The sequence below is a fragment of the Balaenoptera physalus genome (assembly GCF_965194825.1).
Source record: "Balaenoptera physalus genome assembly, chromosome: 15".
Lineage (NCBI taxonomy): Eukaryota > Metazoa > Chordata > Mammalia > Artiodactyla > Balaenopteridae > Balaenoptera > Balaenoptera physalus.
In genome coordinates this window covers 22,659,441-22,675,909 of record NC_138894.1, presented here as the reverse complement: position 1 = coordinate 22,675,909, position 16,469 = coordinate 22,659,441, and the positions used below count along the sequence as shown (strand labels likewise).

At 37.2% G+C, this 16,469-nt stretch overlaps 1 protein-coding gene across 3 annotated transcripts in view; it reads left to right on the top strand.

The window, feature by feature from the left end:
• Nucleotides 1-16,469, top strand: part of CTNNA2 (catenin alpha 2) — a 1,185,886-nt gene that overhangs the window by 147,251 nt on the left and 1,022,166 nt on the right. For all 3 annotated transcript variants that reach the window (XM_082425912.1, XM_082425913.1, XM_082425911.1), the window contains exon 2: nt 6,584-6,690. In XM_082425912.1, the coding sequence (XP_082282038.1) occupies nt 6,589-6,690 (102 nt within the window). In that variant the 5' untranslated portion in view covers nt 6,584-6,588. The remainder of the gene's footprint in view (nt 1-6,583; nt 6,691-16,469) is intronic.

Genomic DNA, 16,469 nt, shown 5'->3' with positions numbered 1-16,469 from the left:
GTAGTTGTGGCGCACGGGCCTAGTTGCTCCGCGGCATGTGGGATCTTCCCAGACCAGGGCTTGAATCCTTGTCCCCTGCATTGGCAGGCAGATTCTCAACCACTGCGCCACCAGGGAAGCCCCTACAACCTTTTAAAATTATTAGAATGATGTTTTTGCTCAGCAGTGTTTGTTTCTGTGTTTTGTTAAAAGGTACGGGTTTACCATACATAGAAGTCTTGACGATATTGCAGTACTTGAGGGTAGTGTTAGAGTTAACTGCCCCACCCCCTTCCACTGCAAATAGCAAAGAACAGTTGGAAATTACACATCACTTCAATTTTGGTTAAAAATGGTGATGAATCTTCTAATTGCAGCAGCAACTTGCATCTTGGGTCACCTGTCAGTTCACTGAGCAAGGGCTTTGAATGGTTATCACGTAGAGGACAGTGATGGGTGACATGCTGCCTCCTTAGAGTCAGAGGAAGAGAAAATGAGCTGAAATTGAGCAAAGTTAATGGTGGAAAATAAGAAGCAGGACTTTTCCATAGTTAAGCTACTTGATCAGGCCATTTCCATACCCAGGGTACTACCAGGAAGAGTGCTGAATACCCCTCACCTTCCGTTTAGATTTACTCTCTAGGGGTGTTTGAAGTATAATCAGATGCCTCCTTCTCTGTTTTTGTTTCTCAACTTCTACTCCTGCCTGTGATGCATATACACACATACTCTTCTCAACTATAGAAAAAAGCCCCTCTTACAATAGGGGGCCTGAATATTAGAGGTACCTTTCTTTATTAACAACAGAAAATGAGAATTGCTATTGTATTTTAGATAATATTTTTGGAAGACTTATTTTTGTAGCCCTCAAATAACTTCAAATTACTTAGGAATACAGTTTCTTTTTTTTTTTTTAATTTTATTTATTTATTTATTTTTGGTTGTGTTGGGTCTTTGTTTCTGTGCGAGGGCTTTCTCTAGTTGCAGCAAGTGGGGTCCACTCTTCATCGCGGTGCGCGGGCCTCTCACTGTCGCGGCCTCTCTTGTTGCGGAGCACAGGCTCCAGACGTGCAGGCTCAGTAATTGTGGCTCACGGGCCCAGTTGCTCCGCAGCATGTGGGATCTTCCCAGACCAGGGCTCGAACCCGTGTCCCCTGCATTGGCAGGCAGATTCTCAACCACTGCGCCACCAGGGAAGCCCCAGGAATACAGTTTCTTTGGAAACATTTATTCTCCCTTAAGCGATTATACCTTGACCTTCATTTCTTCTTTCGGTGAACTGAGGGGTGTGACTCTCTCCCCCTGTTACTTTACATTCTTCACAGGGATCACTACTATGGCAGTGATTCTCAGTAGAAAAGGCATCTTCTGGGGAAATTGTCAGAACTTTTAGGGATATTGGGGGTTGGCGCACATGTGGTTTAAAACAAACCCAAATGATTTTGGTATGCCATTTCATTTCCCTGTTAAGAATCGCTTCAAGGCATTGGATCCCCTAAAAAGCATAAGTACCTTTCAGAAAATATAATAATGATTCCAGTGATAATTGTAATAACAGCAGTGTTATTGCTTCTGGTCCCAGGATCTCCACAGAGATATCCCATATCTTCCTCATCACTGCTTCCCTGCTGGCGTGTGTGGCCGTGGGCTGTGATTACAGCAGTGATTCTCAAAGTGTGATTCCTGGACCAGTAGTATCATCTGGGTACTTGTTACAAGTGCAAAAAAAAAAAATAGAAAATAAAAATAAAACAGTTTCTCAGACCCATCCCAGACCTAATGAATCAGAAACTCTCTGGATGGGTTTGTGTACGAAGATGCCCTCCAGGTGACTGTGATACACACACAGATTCTAGAGCCACCTGTCATAGTTTCCTATTGCTGCTGTAAAAATTGACCACAAACTTAGCAGCTGAAAACAGCACAGATTTCTTACCTTGTCCTCTCTGCAGGTCAGAAGCCCAGGTGGGCTTGTCTGAGTCCTCTGCGTAACATCTTACAAGGCTGAAACCAAGGTGTTGACAGGGCCGAGTTCCTTACTGAAGGCACCAGAGAAGAATCCACTTCCAAGCTCATTCAGGGTTTTGGCTGAATTCAGTACTCAGTGATGGTAGAAGGGAGGTCCTTGTTTCCTTGTTGGCGGTCAGCCAGGGCCCTCTCTTAGCTTGCAGAATCAACCCACATTTCTTTTCATGCTTTCCATATAGCCCCATCTAGCAGTGGTGGGTTGAGTCCTTTTCACACTTTGAATCCCTCTGCCTTCCTCTTCTGCCCTGCCTGACGTCCTTGTCTGCTGCATCTGTATGACTGCCTCTTCTACCCACAGCCAGGAGAAAGCTGTTTTTAAGGGCTCAGCTTTACATTGGGCCCACATAGGTAATCCAGGGTCATCTACCTATTTTCAGGTCCAGTGATTAGTAACCTTAATTATATCTGCAAAATCTCCTTTACAATGAAATGTAACATATTCACAAGGGGTCCAAGGTCATGGGGACCAAAATTCTGTTTACTTGGCGAAACTCATCACAGGGTCTTTCTTTCGGCTTTGCCAGGGTGCTCTGTTGCTCACCAGGTGGCCCAGCCTCACCACCAGCATCCCATTCTTGCCCAGGGACCAAAGGTGGCTAGGGGAAACTGAACTGAGGACCTGCCCTGCCTCACCAGGAAGTGAAGTTGCATTTCCCATGGGCTCCACCTGTGCAACAGGGCACCTGCCCTTTGTGTCCCTCCTCAGCCCCTCCCTCCCTCATTCTCCAGAAGGGGCTGGCTCCTGGTTTTTCCATTCCTGTCCATATCTCTGCTTTTTCCCATGGTTCAGAAGTACCATGGTGATGCCGGCATAGACCTAAGCCTAGGGATTCTTCTTTAGAAGCAGTAAGCATAGTGCTTATGAGCACAGACCCTAAAGCCAGGCAGTTTAGGTTCAAATTTTGTGGCCTTGGGTAACTCTCTTAACTGTTTTATGCCTCGGTTTCCCTGTCTGTAAATGGGAGATAATAATAATGTCAGATCATTAGCCAGTGTTATTATTACTTATGGAAGAAACAGTAGGATTCAGTGTTTCCAGGCTTGATTCTTGAAATGCTGAAGATACTTAGAAAATTCTCTCTCTTTTTCATATCTCACTTTTTCAACAAAGCTTTGTTTTAAAACATCTTGCCTTGCAGGGTCTCCGATCGATGTGTTGAACCGGCTAGGGTGATAATCATACAGACAACATGGCAAAGAAGTAAAACTATCACTTTTTGCATATGCAATTATTTCATTAATTTTAAGGACAAATTCATAAATTATATAAGGTTATTACCATTTTTGTTTTACAAGTGATGAAACTGAAGCTTAGGTTAAGTAGCTGACTCAATATCATACATATGGAGATAGGTGAATAAACCCACTATTAGTCATTAACTTCTCATGAATTTGCCTATCAACCAAAGCTAGCTTGTCTTCCAAGAAAGCCTCACAGAGTTTGTTGGCAGTAGTGCTCAGGATTGGTGAAAAGAGAAATTCATGAAGGGAACCTGAAGCTGGAGTCCTTTGGAGGGAAGGCAAGTTTGGGTGGCCTCCTGGGCAACTAAAAAGTATCCTGGACCATTGTTTTGCAAAAGAACAGTAGAAGGAATGGTGAGAACTCAGAAGGTGGAGGCAGAGGGTTCAAAGACATTTTTTCCAGGAACATCTGGCAATGGGGAATTTCTGCAGTGAATTATGCATTGCATTAACATATTTGTCATTTGAAGGCACTCCTTGGGATAGGTACCTTGAGAGATTTTCTGTTTATCAGGACACTGTCTAAATTAGCAAAGCACATGACCCTTGGCTGCTCATAAGGGAGCTTGTTTTACACTGTTAGTCTTTTTTGTCAGGTTTTGCTTTTTTTGTTGTGAGTGATGAGTGGCTGCTAGCACCTTGACCCATGCCTCTCCCTTACCCCCATGGAGAGAGTCTGAAATTATCTAAGTTATTACCATATAGGTTGTTTTATCACCTTTCATGTGTATGCAATTTGATACTTTTCGAGGAGCATATCTTCTCAGAGATTAAGTAAATTGCTAAGAGCTTGTTCTTGGGCTTGTAAAATTGCGATATATGGATGAGAACAGCCCTGTTGTCTTTTGTTTTTTACAACCCCTGTTTTTCACTCTTTGTGTCTAGTCAATAGTCTAAGTTTCCCTAACCAAAGCAAGTAGAATATGTACTTTTTTTCTTTGAATTTTAATCATTGAATAAAAAGATACATTTTCTTTACACAGAATCTCTTTTGTGGGCAAAACAGTCTGCATGAATTGTAGGGATGCATAGTATGGATTTGAGACATGTTCCTTTGGAACATGAGAGGCTGGTGTGTGTGACTACACACTTCATTTGTCCTCTTGCCTTCTTATTTGAGTTGATTTGCTTGTTTCACACAGAGGAGTGTGTGGTTTCTATGACTAGGTTTTCCCCTTCAACAGATTAATAACATATAGCCTTTCCTTGCCTTTTGCACTTGAATTTTACCTGTGTCAAAAGAAGTGGCTGAAAGATTGCTCCCCAAAGTAATAAATTTAAGTCCAGTGATTTGCTCAGTCACTCTTGTCCTTTCAGTTTTAGATTTATAAGGCCTCTGACCTTCAGGATCCAAGGCTCCGCTCCATCTAACTCTGCTTCTTGGCTCACAGTTGGCCTGAGGTCTTTGTTCAATATCTCCCATTTTTTCTTCATGCATGCTAGATTAGTGTCTCTAATGTGAGTGCCTCAGCATTTTTGTTTTTCACTTCAGCATTTTTTGAGTGCCATTTCTTTACAGTAATATATTGGAACATGCCTAAAGATGTTGTGTGCCTTCCTTGGTCCACCAGCTTAGATGCACAAGTGTGCCCGTGTAATAGTGGTGATTCTCTGCACAGTCCCACTCAGTACCTTTCACTATGGTCTTAAAATGACTTCGCTACTCCACTACTAGTTATCTTTTCCTACAGGACCTCCGTGTGCATCATCATTATTATGCCATTCATTATTCCATCAGAGCTGGAAAGAGGTTTTCAGGGAACTTCTCAGAGACTTGCAATCATGTGTCCTAAGTACTGGGTTACTTAGGTAGGGCTGGCTTCGGCAGGGATGAAGGTTTCCTGTGTGGATAGAAAGCATCTGGTGTTTTCATCCTTCTACAGCACAGGAAGGTGTGCTGCAGCAGCAGAATTCTGGGCGTGTCAGAGCTGCTATGTGGCAGTTGGTGGTGTGAATGGGAAATGTGTAAAGTGCTTTTAGGTTTTTGGAGTACAGGCAGCATATCCGTGCCAACTATTGTTGTTGTGAAGGAACCCAAATCTAAATCGGTCTATATGGTTGGATTGCTATGCTTAGTTTATTTAAAATATGGCATTTAGAGAGAGGTAAAATAGCAGCACACTGTGTCTTCGCCTTTTTTTTTTTTTTTTTCCTGAAGCAAATTTGTTGGGAATGTTTGCAAAAGGACTAGCTTTAGCAGGTCAGTAAAGAGACATGTGTCTATTGTGATAGACCTTATTTTTAGTATTAATTCTAATAGAAATAATCATCTCTATTGATTTATAAGAGTGGAATTGAGTGGGGACATTGATTCAAAAGAAGAGGACAGCTATGAAGAGTTTGATTTATGATGGTATTAAAGCAAGTGATTCAGATTCAGTTTGTACCATCTAAGGTTGCTTGTCCGGTGGGTAGTTGTCAAAATATATTCAGTAAAGAGCAGTCAGTTTCTCAGTGAGAAACACACCCCTGGCAGAATGTCTAATGTACTCTATTGAGTCCAGGACAATATTGTGTGCCTGATACGTGTGAGGTTGCTACCTGCACACCCGTGGTTCTTAGGTAGGAGAGGACTGTGCTAGAATGCAATAAATAACTTTATCAGACACTCACTTTATGGGACAAGAGTGTAAATGCAATGAGTAATCAGCATGTAAATAGCAGCAAGCTAATTTTCAGAATCACTGCCACTCATTTTGCAAGATAACTTTCCTGATTAAGAGAATGAAACTCAGCTCTCCCAGGGAGCATAGTCTCCTCAGTGGTCAATTCTGATGTGAAAAAAAAACAAAGAAGCAAGCCTTTCCTTAGGACCTAGGGTCCCTCATCCAGTGGTCGTGATGGGTTTACTGTGCTTCCTGAAAGTCTTTGTTGATCTCCCCAGACTGACTTTGGTGTCCTTTCCTCAGTTCTCCTGTGGCCCTCTCTGTATTCCTTGGTCACAGAACAGGTCACATTGAGGCATAATTGTGGCCGACCTCTACATTGAAACTATCAGCTACTCGAGGGCAAGGTCCAAGTCTTTGCCAGCATATAGCAGGTGGATATGTGTACTAAACACTGAATGAGTGAAATATTTCAGTGTCAATTGGGTACCAAGAGTTTGTCTGATGTATACAAGTGCCCTCAGGAAATATCCATTTTCTGTCTGAACCCAACATCACTACCTCACATAGTTCTGCTTCTGATTTCCCCATCTCTAACTTTATAAGGTTGGACCAGACAGATAATTTTCAAGTATGCTCTAAGTTTTGGTGACATTCATTTTGAACCCACAAGGTAACAGATTATTTCTGTGATCATTATTTCTAATGGATTATGTGTGTTTCTGTAGGGAGCATGACTTCGGCAACTTCACCTATCATATTAAAATGGGACCCCAAAAGTTTGGAAATACGGACTCTAACAGTGGAGAGACTTTTGGAGCCACTTGTTACACAGGTAAGAGATGCTTTGAAATACTTTGTTACATGTGTATATTTCTGTTGGAATTGTATCATGACTTTCCAAAGAATTTAGAAATCCTTAAATGTGAATAAATCATGCCATAAGGCTAGTTACTGAATATTCCTGCTTGAACTGTGGACAGTTTTTTGTTTTTGTTTTTTGCCCTATAAGATTTGGAGTGCTTTTTAAAAAACTCTTCATATGATTTTTGAAATTAAGTAGATGAGGTAATTAAAGAGGGGGCTTTGGTGAAGGGGACTCTCATTTGCAGTCATGGATTCAAAGTCTAAATAAATCATTCCTAGCTTACCTTTAGATGCTAATGCAGTTAGGAAGAACGATATTGACTATTTAAGAGCAAAGTATATTTATTGAATTACGTTTTCTTTAGTTTACAAGGGAAAATTCATCATGTCAAAATGATGAAATGTTCCATTTTTATGTTGTCACATTTCCACAAGAGGACTGTTAACAGAAAAAATATCCTTCGGATTTTTAAATTTTAAAAATTAATTTTTGTGTCTTGTGAAGCATATTATTTGCTATATTAACTAAATTTCATGGAATGTGAAAATTCAAGATTTTAATGGTATATTTGTAGAGAGATACTATGTCAAGTTAAGTAGAGGCCACATACTGGTTTTCTCTAGCTGCTATAGTAAATTACTGTAATCTTAGTGGCTTACAGCATCACAAATTTATTATCTTATGGTTCTAGAGGTCAGAGGTCCTAATGTCAGGGTATTGGCAGAGCTGCATTCCTTCTGGAGGCTCTAGCAGAAAATCTATTTCTTTGCCTTTTCCATGTTCTAAAGGCCTCTCTCTTCTTTGGCCCCTTCCTCCATATCGAAAGCCAGCAATGTGGCATCTTCGAATCTCTCTCTGACTCTGACCCCTGCTCCTGTCCTCATATCTTATCCTGTCTCCCTCTTATAAGGACCCTTATGACTACATTGGGCCCACTCAGATTCTCTGGAATAATCTTCTCATCTCAAGATCTATGACCAAATCACATGTGAAAAGTCTCTCTTGCCATTTTAGGTAGCATGTTCAGTTTCCAGGGATTAAAACATGGACATCTTCTTTGGGGGGGGGGGGTCATTGTTCAGTTTACCATAGTCTGCCCTCTGGCCACCGCCCCAAATTCACATCCTTCCCACACAAAACACATTCACCACATCCCAGATCCTCAAAAGTCTCAACTCTATAGTATCATCTCAAGACCAAAATCTCATCTAAAATTGATCAGCTTAAAAATTCCAAATCTCATCATCTAAATCATCTCAATTAGGTATGAGTAAGGTTGTAGTTATAATCCATCCTCAAGCAAAATTTCTCTCCATCTGTGTACCAGTGAAATTAGAGGACAAATTATATGCTCCCAAAATGCATTGGTGGGACAGGCGTAAGTTAACAGTTACAGATATTTTCATTTAAAAAGGGAGAATGTGGAAGAAAAAAATGGGTTACCAGTCTCAAGCAATTTAGAAATCCAACTAGGCAAACTCAGTTATATTTCATAGCCTGGGAATAATCCTCTGTGGCTCAAGGCTCTGCCCTCTGGGCCTGGTTCTTCACCCTAAGAATCATTATTCTTTTTTCATGAAAGATATCACATATTTTCACCTGGATATTTCTTGCCTGTATAATTTTGAGAGTACACAGTCTTTCTGAATTTCATCTTTCTCTGGTTTTTTTTTTTAGTCCAGATTGGCAGTGTTTCTACTGATGTAACATTCTTGAGAAACTTGTGGTTCTCTTTTGTAAATCTCTGGGGTTTTCTCTATTAGAAAACAGGCTGCTTCACAGGTCTTTCCTGGATAATCTCATCTCCATTTTTGGCCTCTGTGGAAATGACTGAGGGTGTCCATGAATCCCATGCCTAATCTCTGCAAGAGCTCCCTGCGTGAATGAACATTCTGAGGTTTTAATCCTTCCAAGGCACTAGCCAAAGGTTGTCCAGACACACGATTGACTTTTTCTCCAGAGCCACACTTTCCTGAAAGTGAGACCTCTAATTTTAGCACCTCTTGCAATCTGCATAGGCCAAGAAGTTTCCAAATCATTGGGTCCTGGTTCCTTTCAGCTTAATAATTCTTAACTCAATTTGTTTCTTTCCTCTGACACTTTGCTATAAGCAAGAAGAGGAAACCAGGCCACTCCTTCAGCACTTTGCTTGGAAATCTCCTCAGCTAAATATCCAAGTTCATCACTTACAATTCTGATTTCTACATAATTATAGGGAGTAATTCAGCTAAGCTTTCTGCCACTCTATAGCAAATATTCTTTTTCCTCCAACTTCCAATAACAAGTTCCTCATTTCCTTCTGAGCCCTCACCAGCAGGGCTTTTAACATACATATTTTTACTGTCCATTCAAGGTAATCTAGGCTTTTTCTATCATGCTCCTCAAAATTTTTCCAGCCTCTGCCCACTGTCAATTCCAAAACCATTTCCCCATTTTTCAGGTATTTGTTATAGCAGCACCCTACTTCCCAGAACCAAAATCTTTATGTCTATATGTTTCAAATTCCTACTATAACAAATTACCACAATCTTAGTAGCTTAAAACAATGCCCATTTGTTATCATACAATTCTAGGGGTCAGAGGTCCTAAAATCAAGGTGTTGGTAGGGCCGTTCTCCTTAAGGAAGAAGTTCCTTCCCTCTTTTAGTGTCCAGAGTACACCTATATCCTTGGTTATGGTATTTTCATCCATCCTAGTGTTCCTACACTGATTTAAAAAGCAAAAAGATTCTCTCAAAAAATGTGACTTTTATGACAGTATTTTCTAGATACTGTTTCCCCATAATATTATGGCTGTGTTATCAAAATTCACCATTCCCTCCCCTGGAATGAAATCTTAATGATTGATGTGATTGTTAACCTTTGGAGGACATATGAATAAGTAAGGAGAGATAAGAAAATGTTAAATATAAACTCCATGCTCAACATTTAAAGCAAAAGGTGGAAATGAGAGAGAAAACTAAACTAAACAAAGGCCCCTTATGAATCAAACACACACATACACTTCTTTATGAATGTAATAAAATTCATTGCTATATTCAGTGACACAGTATGCCCATGGCCTTCCTACAGTTTCTGATAAAGCTGGATAAGGATGAAATAAATACCAGAAATTAAGGAGTTCTCAATAAAATTCATTCACTGTCATAAGAAAAATGATATTAGGAATTTATTGTTGATAAGTATTTAAAGTAGTAAACAAAACTTCTCATTTGTATCATAATGTATATGAGGTGGCATATTTATCATTTACAATGCTGAAATGTCAAGATTCCTTTTGGAAAATGTTTACATTATGGAAATCATGCAATTTCAAGTGAGAAAAGATTCATCTTAGGAATTTTAGACCTTGAAAAAGTTGCCTGAACTTTTATGAATTCCAGAAAGTAAAGATCTTTAATAGGCCATGTTCACTTCATACTTTATGTACTTGGAGCTTCTCTGGCCATCTTCTCTCTCTCCCAGATGAGGCAAGTGAGGCTCTGACAGGCTCAATGTCTGTGTCACACAGCCAGTATCCACATGCAGATGCTCTTAGCCTGTATTTTTCTTGGGGGATGTTGATATTTTGTAACCCAGGGAACACCTTAACATGTTAGCATGTTACTCTTGTTTGTACTGAGCTTCTGTTCATCCTATTAAAATAACATTTCTTTCTCTGAAAAAAAAATAGGCCATGTTCTGTGATACTAAGCTTTTTTAGGAAATGGAAAAATTATATTAGGCAACTTTATTAGGAAATTAAAAAAATTATTAGGAAATTAAAACACACTCAGATAACTCTTAAAAACAAAGGGAAATTACAAATTATATATGAGTTAATGAAGAAGATGATCTCTTCTTAACAAAATATACATACCCAGTAAAAGCTGTGCTTAGTACAAAATTTTAGCTTTAAATGATTTTTTTATTAAAGAAAAATAAAAATAAACCAAGTACTCATCTTAAAAAAATTAGAAAAAGAACATCAAAAGAAAGTAGGAAATCAGAATTTAATAACAATAAAAACTGGAATCACTAAAGTAGAATACAAAAGTTAAAAGGGTTAAATTAATTCAAAATTTGATTCTTCTTTGAAATGGCCAATATAAATTCTTCAGGGCACAAATTATGGAAAATATATAGAGAAAGTATACATAAGATTATGAAAGGGAAAGCAGAAAGAACTCTAGCAACAAGAGAGATTAAAAGAAGTATAGTAGAATATTACCTGCAAATCTATACCTATGAAACATGAAAACCTAGAGGAAGGGAATAACTTCCCAGAAAGATTGAAATAACCAAAATTTATCTAAGAAGAAGTGGAGAACTGGAATAAGCCATATAAATATTGGAAAGCTGTTTAAAGATCTGTTATCAAAAAGCACCAGAACAGATGGATACCTAGCTGAGTATTATCACATATTTAAAGAACTGATAATTGCATTGTCATTTAAAGTTCTGTTTCAACCATAGAAAAAGATTAACAGTGTCTCAATAATTCTTGAAGAATCATAACTTTAATATTAAAAATTCAAGACACTTTAAAATAACTTTAAAAAAAGGACAGTGATAGTTCGATCTCATTTCTGAATTTAAATGCAAAAAAAAAAACCCTACATAAAATATAGAAAGTATCATCCAGCAGTATAGCAAAAGTTCAGCATATGTATAACAAAATAAGACTTTTTAAGGAATATAATGATAGTCTATTATCAGGAAACAAATAAAAGTATTTTAGTGGCTCAATAGATTATAACCTGAGACACTAAAAAGACATTTGACAGAATTTTGCAGTCATTTCTAATAAAAACTCTAAGTAGGAATAAGATCAAGCTTTTAAGACAAAGGAATATACCATGTAAACATAGGAATAGGACAGATAAAATATTCCTTTTATGATATTATTGTACTGTTAAAATTAATATGAGAATAAGGTTAGATGGCCAGATATAGAATAAATATACAAAAATTAATAGTTTTATCTATGCAAAACAGCTAGAAATCAAAACAGGAAAATATTCTCTTTGTAATTAAAGAATACATAAGGCCAATTATTTTACCTATATGAAATGCACATTAATCTTGTAGATTTTTAATGTGCAATTTTGTAATTATTTTCACACCACTGAAGTAGTGATTATGTATACACAAGCTTTGGAGTCAGGAAGGCTTGACTGTGAATCAGAGCTTGAATAGGTTACTTAATCTCTCCTCATATGTAAGCTATATATACCTCATGGGATTATTAAAGTAGTACATGAGATTGTGCGTTGAAGTGATTGGTGAAGTACCTGACAGTATTCTCATAGTACTATCGGTTTGCTCTTAATGCAATGTTCTTTATTACTTGGTAGTACTGGCTTGATAGTAATGGTTTTATTACTTGATAGTAATGGCTTACTTTGTAGTAATTAATTGTTATTAGAAAATGGGTGCCATTTACAAAATAGGGTTTCATTGGATATTTTCTTCAGAAAAAAGAATTTTAATGTAGATTTTGAAGAATTATTTGTGTATTGCCTTTAATCAAAGGTAAATAAAGCAGAAAGAAACCTCTAAAATTATTGGAAATTCAGCCTTCACCATTTCAGTAAGCTAATGAAGCTCAGGCCATCACAATAGGACAGATTGAAATTTGCTGGAATTTTGTTCCTTATAAAAGATGAATATGCAACTTAAGAAATAGCCCTAAGTATCTGATAAAAGAATACCATTGATGTTTAATGAGCTGTTCTAAATTGGCCTGATGGGGCAAGAACCTCCTGAGAAAAGGAGCTCTCTTTAATCATTTCCAGTATTATTTTCAGTAATGTCCATCGGGCCCTATTAGGTTAGGCTCTAGTGCCTTCTATAGTTAGGTCTTTTAAAATTTTACTCAAAAAGTTAATAATTATCTCAAAAGCTAAATAATTAGAACATCATATACTTAAAATATTGTTTCCAAATTAAGAAATTCAATTTTATACTTTAAAAAATACTTGATTTTCTCCCCGTTTTGATGTTAAATCCTTATACAGGAGTTACCTCTGTGTGACTCACAACAAAAGTTAAATTCTTCAGTGCATTTAAAATCAGGGAATCAGATTTAAATTTAAAATCAGAAGATTTAAAGCTGAAAGTGATTGCAGAAATAAGCTGACACTCAGAAATGAAGTAACTTCCGAGAATTAAGCTGGTGTGTGCCTTTTTATGCTATTTCATACTCTCTCTTACACTGTTTACAAAATATTTTATGTATTAATTTACCTAAAGAATCAAAGTATAAAATGAAGTCTCAGTGTACCCTTTTTCCATCTGTCCAGAAAATATCATTATTGAAACTACCATAATTCATGTTTTATTCATGAGATTCAAAGATTAATACATTTGGATAGTTTCCATGGTGATACTACAACCTTACAATAAGTTGATCATTCATCTTTGTCAGAGGATTAGAATTGTATGAAAAGTAAAGGATGTACTAAAAGTAAATGATGGGAACTCCAGTAAGCTTGTTTATTTATTTGATCAAATTTAGGTATAGTATGGTTAACCTGTTTCCAAGTATTTTTCTGTTTTTGTTTTTAAGTTATTTTCATACCAATTCCCATTTTAATTTTTGGATGCTATCTTTCTTGCTTTGAAAAATGTTTCAGTTTATCTGTCTTTAATAGAAGTTTTTTGGGTGAATGAATGAACTAAAACACCATAACTTTATTTAAAACCTCTGTACCTTTTCTTGTTAAAGAAAAAAGTAACATGTATTAAAAATAGGATTCAAATACAAGTAATGAGATTATGATTTGCGAATTTACCTTTAAGACGTATATTAATATTTAATTGAAAGTCTATATATATATATATATATTTCTTACTCTTTTAACATCTTTATTGGAGTATAATTGCTTTACAATGGTATGTTAGTTTCTGCTTTATAACAAAGTGAATCAGCTATACATTTACATATATCCCCATACCTCCTCCCTGTTGTGTCTCCCATATTTTTATTGTTTTACAAATATGGTTTCATCCATATTAACGTATCTTAAATTGCACTTATTTTTTACATTTGGTACATAAACCTTAAGTAGTTAATTATGTTGGAAGTACTTCTTTGAATTGAAGTCATATGGTAGAATTCTTGACAGTTATTGTATTTGTCACTTTTTTTTTTTGGATCTTGATATCGACTTCATTTTTTTTTTTAAGTAGATCTTTATTGGAGTATAATTGCTTCACAATACTGTGAAGTCCTGTTTCTGTTGTACCCCAAAGTCAATCAGCCATATGCATACATATGTCCCCTTATCCCCTCCCTCTTCAGCCTCCCTCCCATCCTCCCTATCCCACCCCTTTAGGTCATCGCAAAGCACCGAGCTGATCTCCCTGTGCTATGCTGCTGCTTCCCACTAGCTAATTATTTTACATTCGGTAGTGTATATATGTTGATGCTACTCTCACTTCGCCCCTGAGGTAGATGGACCTAGACTCTGTCATACAGGGTGAAGTAAGTCAGAGAGAGAAAAACAAATACCGTATGCTGATGCATATATATGTATTTGTCACTTCTGAAATAGGAATTTAATTAAGTAGTATATAGTATGGAGTTAGATTAATTTCTGTTTTGGGATTATGTTCTAAATTTTGATGTCTGCCACCAGATGAGGCCAGCTGTGTTGGCCAAGTTTTGAAACTTGAGTAATGTGTGGAGTCCTTTTAAACCCGAAACCAAAATCAAAACCAAAAAAATCCTTCCAAATCCTAGAATGGACTTAAAGTAGTATTACAAACATGAAATTATGTATGCATATATTTTTATTCATAAAGAAATTTACAAAATAAGTTCCAAAAACACAAAAACAAAAAATTGAAATTAACGTTAATTTGATGGATGGTGTTCTGCTGACATTAAAGCATTGCATATGACATAGATGTGGTAGTGACTACTTTAGCTCTATGTCTTGTGTTTGGTAAACACTCACTACCATGTGCACGTTTAGGACCAACTACTACAAATCATAACTATTGAGGGCACCATGGCATCATTTCACCTTTTTTTTTTTTTAATTCATTTATTTATTTATTTATTTATTTTTGGGTGTGTCAGGTCTTCGTTTCTGTGCGAGGGCTTTCTCTAGTTGCGGCAAGCGGGGGCCACTCTTCATCGCGGTGCGCGGGCCTCTCACTATCGTGGCCTCTCTTGTTGCGGAGCACAGGCTCCAGACGCGCAGGCTCAGTAGTTGTGGATCACGGGCCTAGCTGCTCCTTGGCATGTGGGATCTTCCCAGACCAGGGTCCGAACCCGTGTCCCCTGCATTGGCAGGCAGATTCTCAACCACTGCGCCACCAGGGAAGCCCTCACCTTTTTTTTTTACCACAAATACACTCACAGTTAACAGGAAGCATCTACCTCTGTTCCCTTCTCATTAGCCCAGGACAATGAAAGTTAAGTTGTAAGACATTGTAATGGTTGTAAAATATAAGCTAACTATATTAAGAATGACACAACTAACTTATTTTCCATCAAAATATTTACTTTCGAAAATTTCTAGTTTAAACACAGTGATTATTTTATGAATGCTAATAAAAGAAATTCCATTTAGTAGAGGATAAAAGAGAAGTTTTAGGTACTATGAAATGAATGCTCTACATACTACCTCAACTTATTAATTTCTTGTTCCTAAGGAAAAAGGAGGCTTGGGGGGGTTTCCTAAGATCACCAATCCTGGTTTCCCTTACTTGTAATTATTTGGGGCTCACCATAAGGGTGGTCCAAGCTGCTGAACTAAACTTTCTAAATTACTTTCATTAGAATCTTGTCTTTTATTTGAACAGTCCTCACTGGTCTGGTCTTAGTTGGAGCTCTTCTCATTTGTATGGAACAGATCACAGATCACCTAGAGCCTCTAATGAGAAAAGGGAGAAAGACCCTAATGTTTCTTGAGTAGTTACTAGGTGCCTGATACTATGGTACGTATTTCCAGAAGTTTTCATTACTCCTTAAGTCAACTTGGTAAAATCAATGTTATTTTCTCCGGTTTACAGATGAAAAAAGGAGAGACTTAGATCACATAATAAAAAAGACCTAAGGTGAATTAAGCAGACTGAGTAGATCTGCAACTCCTAAGGGATACATTAGCTGAAAATACTGAAGTGGAAGTTGCTAGTACATCAACCACCAAGAATGTATAGAGTGAAAAGGGAAGAGAGTAAAGAAATAAATTGAAGGTGTAGGAAGGGGAGAATTCCCAAGTTAAACAGGCAGAGGAAAGGAAGCAAGCAGAAGATAACCGAGTATAGTTTTACAGTCAGATATTCATTCCTTTTCTTGATTACATCAGCTGATTCTTTCCCAAACCAGCGGGTTTTCTGAGATGCAAACATGACCTAAACAAATTCCTTAACATTCAAATGAATAAGTTAAACTAAAAACCCACTTTTCCTCTTAAATGGTCAGTGTGTGTGAACACCTAAACTTAGCAGTAACTCTTTTATTTTGTTTGGCAAAACCTCAAGCCTTAATAGTATTTTTTCTCTTGTATTTTTCCATTTCAGTGAATATAGCTATTTTAAATGGGAAAATGGAATTTAAACCTAATTTAAAAATTAATATCAGAGAAGAATAATGAGTGTTTATGTTCTTGAAACAGGATAATTAGTGAAATCTTATGCATACTGTTTCAAAAATATAAGGGAGAAATTATAGGAGGTTAACTAACAAAATTGCTTATAACTATTTTGGACAATATAGAAATGTTATCTGAACTGGAGACCAAAAAATCCATT